General features: G+C 39.1%; 1 protein-coding gene across 2 annotated transcripts in view; it reads right to left on the bottom strand.

Moving 5' to 3' along the window:
- The window catches only part of TPCN1 (two pore segment channel 1), a 1721246-nt gene that overhangs the window by 586140 nt on the left and 1121771 nt on the right, over window positions 1-13335 (bottom strand). For both annotated transcript variants that reach the window (XM_044068445.1, XM_044068446.1), the window contains exon 15: window positions 11734-11790. In XM_044068445.1, coding sequence (XP_043924380.1) covers window positions 11734-11790 — 57 coding nt within the window. The remainder of the gene's footprint in view (window positions 1-11733; window positions 11791-13335) is intronic.

Raw genomic sequence — 13335 nt, forward strand, 5'->3', positions numbered from 1 at the left:
AGGGGAAAGTCATTGAGGCTGTTTCCTGTATGGCTGTGATCTTTCCTCTCCGCTTTTGGAGGTAGAAGCACCCCATTGTTTAGGCCTGTATGAGCCTTGGGACTGTGATCTGCCTCTGGGGCATCTGTATCTGCCTCTTCTCGGCCTGTCTGACACTGGAAAGGACCAATTCTTTGTAGGCCAGTTCCTGCTAAATCTGGGAGGCTGTACCTGTAAGAAATCCTTAACTGTTTGCATAGATTTAGCTTTGTCCTCCATTTTCTTCAACACCTCTAATGCTTTAACACCAAACAAGGTATGTAATGGAGCATCTAATAGCTTTGCTTTAACATGATCGGGCAGATTCTGTTCTTTTAACCAAGCATGCCTCCTAATGACAGAACCTGTAATTGCGGCCCTGCAGGAGGCCTCTAGAGAATCAAAACCACATTTCAAAGTATGCTTTCCCACTTGTTCAGCTGCATGCAATAAATCCTGTATTTCTTTGTTTTCTGCACATTCTGAATTTGTCAACATTTTCTGTTTAAGCAGTGACATAAGATATTGCTGATATGTAAGCATATGAAACTGACAATTTAAAGCTCTTACAGCCAAGGTAGCAGAAGTATAAATGTTTTTCCCCCTATCTGTCCAGGGCCCCTATAAGAGGGGATAGGGTTTTTTGCAGTGGAAGCCTTGACCCCCGTGAGACCCTGAGAAATAGTTACTGGGTCAGCAGCAGGGTTTTTGTAAAGAAATTTATGAGAATCCGGAACCCTGTAGTATCTGTCTGGCTTAACAGGAGCTGGTGGTAAAGAGACAGGAGACAGACCGGACTCTGAAAATACATCATCTACAATGTCTAAAACAGAAGGAATAGCAAGAGGCCTGTGCTGGGGTAATAAAAGGAAGTCTCTGAGCCTTTTCTTGGATTCTGAGTAATCTTGGCTCTCCCAATGGAAATGCTCCCTCGTAGTATGCAGGGTCTCCCCAAAAGAATAATCTTCAGGAGGTGAGGCTGAAGGGGTAGATTCTTCAGCATCAGAATCCTCATAGGGAGGAAGGTAATATTCCTGTTCAGAAGAGGAATCAGAAGAAATGGAAACCTGATCTGAAGATTCATATTCTATCTCTTGCCTAGGCCTCTTATCAAGAGGGGGGTGGGAACCCCTGATCAAAGTAATTAGGTCTTCGGCCATTTTAAGCATCTGTTTTTTAGGCATGGAGGCCTGTCCAGGAGAATGCTGTACTTGTTTCTTTGTGTTTATATCTGCTTTAGTCTTTGCCTTTGAGGCTGAAGATGGCTTTACATATAACTGTGTAGGCCTGAAAACACCCTCAGAAGCCGATGCCTGCTCAACGGCTCTAGACCCATCTGAGTGAATAGTTTCCGAGTGTCCAATACCTTGAGTTTCCAGTAACCTAGTCGGCTCCACGTGGGAGTCGGAAGCGGACTGTGGCTCTGAGGTAGCGGGCATCAGGGGCTGCGAAAGCGCCTCACTGAGAACCGGCGAACCGGTGACAGGCCTAGCGGAAGCCTCGTCACCGGTTTTGGACCTTGGGTGCCTGTCCTTTTCTTTGCGCTTTTTATAAACTCCGGTAGTCGGTTGCTCTGACAGCATTTTATAGTTAAATCTTCTGCCAAAATAATGAAATGCAAAATCGTACCGATGCTTAATAGTGCGTTGGTTAAATCTAGCACAAAACCGACAACTAGCAACGCCGTGGTCAGGGCTTAGGCAAGGAATACAGTAAGAATGAAAATCCTTATGAGGTATTTGCTTCCCACAAGAAATACAATTATTAACTTTTTCTGACATCGGTCTGGAGCAGGAAAAAAGTTTCCCCAATGGGGTACTTAGCTTTAATGAAGACTTCGGATTTGAAATTCGAATTTGAAAATGTCAGGAGTCGGCTGACCGGCACTTGCAAACTGCTTTTGCTTCGGGCACCGCGTGGCAAGAAAGACTGAAGAAAATGGCGTTGGCTGCATCTTTTATACCCCTGGCGCACTGACGTCAGGGAGGTGGTGACAGCAGCCGACGCCGGACCCAGACTTTGGAAATCGGGCCGACTGCGGGTAGCCTGCCAGCAGGATAACCAACTGTAATGACTGCAACAGTGAAACATAATGAACATCACAGAATTGGGTTGTTATACCTCGACTTTCCAACACTTATCTGCACTACAATATTTGTCATCCTTTCTATCAAAAGAAATTTGTTGTTAAAAGGCGGATGGTTAGACTCTCTCACTTAATTTCTGATGACACTATGTTTGATGATGAGTTACACCATCTTATTTGTTTAGTTTTAGATAGAGGTTACCCAGTGAAGTTTTTAAAGAAAATTAAGGTGGAAGTGGAAAATTACCGACATGACCACTTCACACCAATTTTGAAAATTGATAGGTATAGTAACAGTGAAGTGAACAACAGTTGTGTGCCCACTGGTTTTCGACATAACAATAAGTTTGACCTGACTACTCCTATAGTACTTTTCTGGAGTAATACCTCCCAATACTTTAATATTATTAAAAGGTATTGGGACATGGTATTTACAAATGAATATAAGAAATGTCTTGGAGCAGCTCCGGTACTGGTGTAATCAAGAGGAAAAAATATTAAAACCATTCTGGAAGCAGTATTGACAAAAACTGTGTTGACCAAATGAAAAAATGCCGGTTCTGCAAAATGTGTAGGCATATTCACAAGGGCCCATATGCTGTAGTCCACAATTTTGAGAGGACATTAACCTGTCCAGGAAAATGTAATTGCAACAGTACTTATGTTGTGTATTTGGCAAGCTGTGGTTCCTGCAGCGCATATTATGTGGACAAGACTATTAGAAAGTCAAAGGACAGAATAAGAGAACACTATTATGATATAAAGAAAAATAAAAATACTAATGCCCTTTATAGGCAAACATTGGTCTGTCCCAGCTTTAAAAAGTTTGCTTTTTTTTTCATTGACAGAGTTATGGCTACACTCTTATGTGGGGATGCAGACAGTGTACCTGAGTTAAAGAAATTCAATTGGCAACTAAGGCTAAATGCTACAGTTGCACCTGGTTTAAATGATGTTGTTTCGATAACTACTGTGTTAAAAATTAAAGCATCTTTTGTTTAAACAATTTAATAATTTTTTTAATAGTTATTAAATATTTATTTAAATACTTATTACTAATAATATTTTTATAATGGCATTTTAAACAGCATCTGATATTGTTTTAGCGTAACATTGTCAACTTCATTCAGGATTCACTAAACAGTTAACTTGTGGTCAATTATATTTTGAAATGGTTTAAATAATATATACTTCATGTAATATGTTTCTTTAAGACATATGGAGTGGTTATTTATCTATTAATATTTATAAATTTGTAATTTATTCATAGTTTAAGCCTTTCATTAGTTGTCAATTTGTTTAAATGTGATGCAGTTTGGTTCATCTGTTTACTCTGGTGAAGTCTTGTTATGAATGTCAGGATGAAAGAACTTATTATTTATTTAATTAAACCATGATATTTGTTGTTAAGGTGATTCCTGGTTTTATTTTTAGCTTTTCGTGTGTGTTGGAGTGTTTTGGTTACAAGTCTAAACATCAATGACATAATGTGTGGTATATACTTTGCAGATCACTCACGAAGTTTAACAAAGTTAACAAAAGTGTAGACTTTCTTAGCCACTTTTTATTTTTTCAAACTCATATTTCTCAGATGTGACTGATACTTAACAGTCTCCCATTTATTCACTAACTTCAACGTTGCTGGTCTTCTTCTTGATCATCCCCATCTCCCAAGACCAGATTCTTGTTCAAGTCCAAAGTACTCCTGTTTTTCCTAGTCAACTCCTGTGCTTTTTTCTATCTCTCAGGCATTTTCCTTTGGAACACTGGAACATTTTTCACTGGCAAAGTCTCTCTATGATATTTCTTGTAAGAAGAATGAGAAGCAGAATCCCCTTCAGATTGCTGGCTCACTTTTTGTTGGCTAAACATTTTATTTCCTCCTTAGCCTCTTCTGCATCCAAAAATGTCTTTGATGCTCCAGACAAAAAATATTCTGCAGACCCACCTCTCGACATTCCCCGATTGCTGGGATAAATTTGATTCTCTTCTGCCGAGTGTACAGTAAATAATCATTTCCCACAAACATTCTACTTCTTGAATTTTGAATACTTTTACCCTCTGCAACAGTTTGTTAGAATCCTATCTTTCTGCTGGGATGATTGTATCTTTACTAATACAGATCTTGGCTGCTTTCTCATAGCCAGGACTGAAGCATGCATATTATATGCCTTTTCAATTAACAAGTCCTGCTATAAAACACCAGTCCAGTTGCTTATTTATGCTTTCATAAAAGTTACAGTGTCTTCCTTCCAGTTTCTATGGTACAGCAGAAAACATCAGGTTTTCTCTGCATGCTGTTTTCTAAGTCTACTATTTTTTTTCAAACAGCTCTTCTTGACAAGTCTCATATTAAGCCAGATTTTTTTTAATTTCAAACTCTGATTTTGCAGTTTTAGCTGTTCATCTGAATAGCATGTTAAAGCTTCTTCTATTGTTTCCAGTTCTGAGATGAAATATTCCTTCCATGTTTCATTTATTTTAATCACTTCTGAGTACACTTGATTTCTTTTGTCTCTAAATTACTAGGAGACATCTCTTGAAGCAAAGTTGAATCCTGAACTGCTTTTTGCTTAACAGCTGCAGGATTCTTCCCAGCTAGTGTTTTCTTTTTACCTTTTCTAGTTGATTTTCTTTCAGGTTATCTACATTTTTTGCTGGTATTCAGGCAGTGTACTTACTAGCCACTAACTGATTTTTAACCAAGTTTACAATTTTAGTGGTTCTTTTTTCTGTTTTCATAACAGGAGAGATGAAATTAAGCTGCTAAACCAGTATGCAGCTGTATTTATTTATCTGACATTTGTTTACTGGGGTAGTCCAACTGGGCAGGTGCCCTTTTTCAGTGAAGACCTGAGGAGAAAAGCTCCAAAAAACTTACAAAGTATAAAAGAATTAATAACACAGATATGTACAAGATAATAACAATCAAAATAAAAATAAACATATTCTGGTTAAAGTATAACATGAATAAGACAATAAGTACAAGATTTTTACAATCAGGATAATAGTATACATGCAGACTTTCTGTTTTACATGTTAACTGATGAGTTTTCTTGATGGAGTTTTGGACGTGAAGATCAAATTTTAGTTGGTCATCAATAATGACCCCAAGTAGTTTAGTGTGGGGTTCAACCTTGATGACTGGGTTCTTAAAGGAGGAGATAGTAAAGGTAGATTTGATATGTTGGAGATATTTTGGGAGGAAGAGGAGTTTGGTTTTATTTTGGTTAAGAAGGAGTTGATTAGAGGTTAGTCATTTATCTACACAGTGCAGAGATTCTTGGGTAAGAGTAAGCAGGTGAGAAAAATTGTCAGATGTGGAGATAATAGTAGAATCGTCAGGATACTGAAATAGAGAGGAGTTAGGACAGGAGCGATAAAGATTGTTAGTGAAAATGTTGAATAACAGGGGACCAAGGATGGACCCTTGGGGAACCCCAGTCTGAACATGGAGGAAAGGGGAGGTTGCGGATAGCCATCTTACAGATTGTAATCTACTGGAGAGATAGCTGGAGAACCAGGAATGCGTGGACGTAAAGAAGTTAAGATCAGAGAGTTTAGACAAAAGTAGATTGTGGGAGACAGTATCAAAGGCTTTTGAGAGGTCAAGGAATAAACATGATGCTAACTTGTTATTGTCTCTAGATCTAGAAAAATACTGACGCAAAGATATTAGAGCAGTGGATGTACTGTGGTTAGGGCAGAAACCGTGCTGGGTAGGGGTGAGACTTTCTTGTAGTAGATGAGCTAGGATCTGTTTAGGAATGCATTTTTTCAAGAATCTTTGATAGTGGGAAAGAACAGCGATTGGTCTAAAATTAAAGGGGTCAGTCGAGTTCCCACCTCTATGAAGGGAAATGACATAGAATTTATTTCCAGATTTCAGGCACTGTATTTTTTTGGGGATAGCTCTGTTGATTAATATGAAGGTGGGATATGCAATGCAATTTGCTGCTAGCTTAAGGGAAAAATGAAGTGAGTTATCTGTTGACGGTGAGCATGTTTTAAGTTTACAGAGGAGAGATCTAATACAGGCTGTGAGGATAAGTTTAAGAGAGAAAGAAATGTAGAAGGGAGAAGGGGGGAGCAGAAGGTTGGGTACCTGTGTCTTTTTTAACCAATTTCTGTACGGAGTCAATGAAGAAGGAGTTAAGAAGTGTAACAGTGTCTAAGTTGGAGCTATCAGGGGAAGGGTTAGGAGCACAGGGCTTACCAGTATGCAGGAGCTTGGTAACAGTATTCCAGAATTTTCAGGAGTCAGACTGGAGGTATTCTTGTGGTTTTAAGTAAAAGTTTTTTTATCGATGTTGATATGCTTTTTAGGCTTATTACGTAGTTCTCCATATTTTTAAAAGTTTGAAGTAGTTTTGTTTTTTTACCAATTTCTCACGATGATATCCCTGCTGTGCATGAGGCTGTCAATATTTACAATAAGCCAAGGAGCGTAATTGGCTTTAATTCTGATTTTCCTAACTGGGGCGAGAGAGTTTAGTGTATTTGGGAAGAAGCCACTGAATTTTAGAACGGCTTCTTCTAGGGAGAGGTCATGAAGGAAGGAGCACTTTGTTGAAGAAAGAGTATTGTTAAAGGTGTTATGGCTGAAGTTTGAGAGTTTTTGACAGTCTTTATAGTGCTGTGATTTGGATAAAAAGGGGGAGTGTTATTGTACAGAGGTAGGGAGGTAGTGTGGATGGTTAGAGCTGAGGGTTAGAAGTGAGAATCCAATCAGGAGTGCTACCTCTATTAGAGTGCTTACTTAGCTGAGTGGGGGTATTGCTCATTTGGCTGAAGCTGTAAAGGTTATGCTATCATTTGGAGTGTCAGTGGAGACAGAGGACTAATTAATGTTGACATCACCCAGTATGATAGTCTCAAGGGAGATAGTTTGTGAGATCCAGGCTAGGAAGTGTTTTAGGGTAGGGATATTGTTTCTTGAAGGTATATAGAGGGAAGCAATGGCTATATTTTTGTGATTGTTCAATTTGCAGTTAACTATAAGGAATTCAGCTGGGTGGAAGTTAGGGGGGAGATAAATAATGGATATAGAGAGCTGACTGGAGTACAATATAGCTACACCACCCCCTTTTTTATATTCTATCTTGGCATACTGTATTGTATCCAGGGGGTAGAATTTCTCTGTCAGATACATGGGGCTTTAGCCAGGTCTCAGAGAAGGTGATTATGTCAGGAGAGTGATGACTTATCCAGGAGTGAAATACAGTGACTTTGTTGAGAATACTTTGTATATTGACAGAGAGTATAGTTAAGCTTTTGGTAGTTTTGGAGGCACATGTCTGAGAGGGTAAATGTGGAATGGAGAGGGAGTGGGGAGAGGAGTAGATGACAGGACCATGACCGGGGTGAATATCTCCAGAGAGTAGTAAGTTAACTATAGAGATTTGTAGAACTGAGTGGTGTATAGTAATCAAGATCCATTTTATCTTTATTCTGGAAGTTGTTGAGGTAGACAAGAATAGTGTTATTTTGTGTAGGTGGGTAGTATTCTGGTGGAATACAGTAGGGGCTATAAGGAATGTAGGATTTCTTGAGAGGTGATTATTTGTGTGGGTAAGTGTGGGAGGTGGATTAGTGTGTGCAAGAGTGTGATGGTAGGAGGTGGAGATAGAGAGAAACAGGAGTAGAGATATAGTTAGGATATGATGTAACATGTTATTAAGATGGGAGTGGGCAAATAGTAAATAACAGAGAGTAAATAAACAGGAGTAGTTTAAGTATGATGTTAAGTAGGATGAGTAGTAAATAGAGAAAGAAAGAGGTTAATAATTATGATGAGACAGTGTTAATATACGTTACTTAGAGATAGAGTAGATGGCGAGTATGGGGAAGGTTTATGCAGAAGGTGTACTATTGGATGGACACAGTAGGGGGCAGATTTGAGAAGAAACAGTAGTAAGAGGGTGAGGTTATTAGAGTGACAGGAAGTGAAGGTGATAGGTTGAAAATGGGAGGTTGTAGGGAGTGACAGGAGGAAGTGGTTACCTGAGGATAGAGTATAAGTTTAGTGTATGTGGGGATGGGTGGAAATGGGGGTAGGGTAGTGGAGCAGAGTGAGCCCAAAGCGAAGCTAGGGTGAATGGAGCGGGATGAGCCAGACCTCTAGTGGGTAAAGAAACAATCAAAAAATTTATCAGAAAGGGAGGTAAGCATGGTGCCTTCAGCTTACACATAATTATAGTTAGATATCAAATGTACATTAAATCAAAAATATCATGTAAGTTGAGTAAGGACTATGCAAAGATTATGTACAGTGGAACGTAATTGTAAAAAAAGGCTGTCAAGAAAGAACCCTGTATTGATTTGGGCCACAAGCAGTAGAATGGTATCTGCCAATATTCCAGTTATACTCTTCGGTTAGTTTCCGTGGGCATACAGCAGAAACAGAGAGCATGGGGTCTGAAACAAGTCTCAAAAACTATAACACCACTGTTTACTGTATGTATGGGCATTGCATGGAAAAAGAGAAACAACAATTGAGAAATTACTTTGCCTTAGGTTTAAGGGGATGGGGGAATATTTGCAGTTTAGAACAGGTAATGCTATACTTTATAACTCAGCCCTGGTGGTGTGCTCGCTAACAGGAGTTTAGTAAAGGTAATGCTTACACAATGGAAAATAATAGCAACTGAAAACCTACACTGCTTTTTTATTGCTTTGCTTTTAGACAACAAGAGTTGCAATTTCAAGTTTCCCATTGAGTGCACACAGTTTCTGTTCTACAGTTAACACAGCGTGGGATATAGCAGGAAAAATAAAAACTTTTCAGTGGTTTAGGGCTGAAAATAAAATAAAAACAGCGGTTATTAGAACATATGTAGACCGAGGGGTATAAGGGGGTAAGGACAGACACATCTAGGCCATTATACACAAGCACAGAGCGAGTGTTAAATTGTGAGAGAAGCATAAGTGGAAACAGCACAGTAAAGAGGGAGGGAAACAGTGTGAGAGAGAGAGAGGCAGTGATACAAAAAAACAGTAAAGGCTAAAGGGAGAGAGAGGCAAAGGAGAAAACCAGGACAGTAGAGAGGAAGGGGACAGTGAGAGAGATGAGACCAGGAAAAGCAAGGGTTGACTAGAACGTAGTTATAAATGTACAGATAAACAAATCTTTATGAAGTGCAACCTATTACATCAGTTAGACAAGATAGTGTATTCCGCAGAACACAGTACAATATTACTAGCTAAAACACAGTTGCAATAGGAATTATACCAAATATCAAATCTCTAAATGTGAAAGCACAAATAATTGCAGCAGTGAAAAAAGATATACTAGTACAAATATATCAAACAGAAGAACACCACAGTCTACAGTATGAGTAATAGCTCTTTGCAGGAGTGCACCTTTAAAGCCTTTTCCAGTTAACCGTAGATGCTGAGCATTCTTGGAAGTCATGTCAGTGCAGAAATGTTAATTTACTTTTCTTTTACAGTGAGAGACAGGGGGAGTTGGTTAAGTCTACAGTTATTTTATTTTGGAGGGAGTATGCAACAACATTACTCTGTGGAAGAATTTTGTTGCAACAACAACTTTATTCTTGCTTTATCATAGCTTTACAGCAGTATCTGTCATTGTGGCAATGGGTGTATGCTGTTGCTGCAGTTTAAACCCTAAACTGCATGTGTGTATATCTGTGGTATTGCCTATGCAGTTTGGATGTACAAAAGGACAAATTCCAAGTGTTTTGAAAATTCCACTAGTTTGTACAACTCTTTCCAATAAACCTCACCAGAATTAAATCTATAGGACGTTAAAGGGCTGAGCCTTGAGCCAGGGCACTGGAAGACCAATTAGATTCAACCTGGGACACTCTGACCCCTACTGGGTAAGGCAGAAGGACTAGAGAGCAGGGACCAGTGAGCTTCATTCAGGTAACTCAAGGGACGACTCAGTGTAACCTGGCAACTGTGTTTATCAGGCTAATCAAAGATGGGATACTTGGATGCCTTTTCTCCATGTCCTACCTCATCCACCCACGTGAAGAAGTAGATGTAAGCACTTAACTAAGGTTGATCTTGCCTCAAAGGACCCCCCTGCCAATACACCGATGACAGTGTTCAACCACTGCCAATCACCTGGTAGCAAGGGGGTCACACATGTTTCTCCTTCCAATATACACAGGTGGCAAATCTGAACTGATGGCACTTAGGACAGTATTTCAGATCATATTCATCTCCCAGGCAACCAAGGCAATGCTGGTGAGCATCTTGGCTGGTTTGGAGGCTACATGGATATTTTGCAGGCTTCCCTGCTAAAGGCATCAAATGCAATAACTTTTCCATAACTTAAGTCAGGATAGAAATCCAAACTTTGTAGGTGGTAGAAAAGAACAGGTGTTTCATGGAGAAGATACAGCCTCCTGAAGTCTGTTGCATGCATTTGCATGGATTACACACTTGTTCCCAAATGCAGGAGTTTCCACAGAAAATATGCCAAAATAGATGGAAAAACTTGCAGATCAGATGAACTAACAAGCAGGATAAGGACACTTAATGGCTCCACAAAAAATTTGGCAATAATATTCTTTGTACAACAGCAAATCATCCAAATTACCACAGCCGAAGTCCAAAATCACCAACTCAAGAAATATTTTTTTAAACCACAACAACCAATTTGCAGTGTGTATTCGAAGTGTTGACTTCATTGTAGTTTGTTTTGTTTTTTTTTATGGAATAGTAGTGTTCATTAAGTTGACTGGGTGGGAAACATCCTACTTTTTTGCTTATATGAAATGACAGAAAAATGCTCAGCTACATAAACTAAATTCTTAGGAATACACATACAATGTCCGCTTGGTGTAAAGGTTTTGCCCATTAGGTTTAAAAGCTTTGTTATGTAGATGGCTACATATGATATTTAAATCCAACTCCATAGCATAGTGGAATAAAGTCCTGACTATAGCCCAGGTGATTGGAATGTGAGCAGTGGCATGGGTGGCTGATGAAGTTAGCAGGGAAGGATGGATGTACCCATCTTGTGAAGAGGAAGCAGGTGTTGGCTGGTTTGCTGATGCTCTGGCATAAGCAAAAGTGTGCGTCTAGCAGCAAATCACTGCACGGACTACATGGACTATGGCCACTAAAGCTGGTGACAGTAGCTTTTGCCGCCAAATGTGAAGAAACATTTATGCATGGGGTTGAGAGACACTGATAGCCCCTGCAGTGATGCAGGAGTTTAGTTCATTACCAGCAGCTGGGGCTGGGGTCATAACATACACCTTAAGGTGCTAGAATGCTACCTGTAGTATGGCTTCTTCAGGACAGCTCTCACCTCTGTATGGTACTGAGAAAACATCTCTTGCATGGGGGAACAAATGGGCTGATCTGACCACAGGAGGACTTAACAGTCAGCAGGCAAAGGGACAAAAAGACATTAAAATAAAAACTGATTTCTAAGACAATAACTGACCAGCATCTATGATGGAACTGTGTAGACAAGACTTTGTTCACTGACTATTGGCTATTTTGTAACCATTGGAAGCATAAAATTAACTACTACAGATGAAATACAGATGAGAATTTCTTAAAGATTATACTGTACAACCATTACTAGAGTAACCTTATGAAATTGAAAGATTAACCCGTAGTCTAATACACAAACTTAATCTTACCTTTCATCATGAATGTTTCGATCAACATCCAGAAACCATTTACAGCAATCACAAAATCTAAAACAATAAAAGTCAACAGTCACTAGGGGTTCTGAAAACCGAACAGTACTGTAGTCTGCAAAAACAGTTGCACTGGTTACATTATCCAATCCAAAACAACAAAAGGCAAACTTCTGATGTACTAGAGAGGGGAATGGTTCTTGACAGTAGTAAGGAACCCAACCTCCAATAGCAAGTAAGGCATAGACATTCCTGTCAGCAATGTGCAAAATGCAGTCCACAGAAGAAGAAGACTATTACTGATTAATTAATATCCAGTAATCCTTGACTATATCACATGAAGCAAAAACACAACAGGCTTTGCATATTGTATTTCTTTTCTCAGGCAAACCTTTCACTTTTGGAAATGCTTCACTTTCTGAAAAGAACTGATATGGCTACACAGTCATGTATTTCTGACTGAAAATGAAATCCTTCTTGATGCTATAATCACACCATGTCTTTTTACATTCACACATTCAATATGTGTGCAATTAACATATAAAATGGTGTATGTAAACAGCTCTGTATTATGTCTCTTTTCTCAGTGACTGATTAAGAAATTAGGCTACAGAATCGTTTTGTCAAAATCAGAAAAGCTGAGGAAATTAATAAAAAACATAAATATTGGAATTATGTGTGCCATCTGATATTCAACAACCAGGTAACTTAAGTCTACATAATGCAAACCAACATTCAGAAGGGAAAGTTATAAACATACCATAAAAACAGATCAGGAAGGTCCATCTTCTGAAATCAAAAGGTGACCCAATGCAGGTGTCAGGCAAATTCAGATCAAACATTCTCATGCTGCCTAGAACCCTTTCCCTTCCCAGCATGTTTCTCACCTCACACAAAATTCCACTTCTCAGGTAACAGCACTGAGTTAAGAAATACAGGGAAAAAAAACAGGAGGGGAGGGGAGAAGAGACGAACACTCCAGACTAGCAACCCCACAGGTTGCAGATGGAAGGAGGGTACACTACGCAAAATGAGTCTTCTTTTTACAGCTCTGTTTTTATACTTAATTATAAAACTTTTGTACATGATAAGAAGTCATCTGCTTTCTGTAACCAACAGGACAGAATTCCTTGCTAATCCTCCTGGGTGGTTATAGTAGCATCAAAGGAAGACATACACCTGGAATTAACATTCAGCTTACAAATACCCTGCAAGCATGTTCAGGAACAAAAAATTGCTGGAGCAAATACATCAGCAACAGTAATATTAGGGAAAAAGACAACACAAACAGCCATAACTCTAGTGTGATGACTGAGCTCACAGAGTTGCAGAGGTAGCAGCTTTCCTTGTTAACAAGGTAAGATTCAAGGCACTTGGCTAATTATCTGGAAAGAATAAATTTAGAATGTTTACTACCAGGCTTTGATTTAGCAAAAATTATGAATAACTGGACATCATTGTGGAAAGATTAAATTCTGTCCCCCTCCCCCAGCCAAAAATAAAAAAATCTGAGCTAACTGTACACATCTCAATAATGGAGAAGACATTTAACAATGTTAGGCTCAAAAAATGTAGGTTAACATACTGATTTGGGTTGGATTC

The sequence above is a fragment of the Protopterus annectens genome, chromosome 4.part0 (assembly GCF_019279795.1).
Source record: "Protopterus annectens isolate FY-2018-M chromosome 4.part0, PAN1.0, whole genome shotgun sequence".
NCBI lineage: Eukaryota > Metazoa > Chordata > Ceratodontiformes > Protopteridae > Protopterus > Protopterus annectens.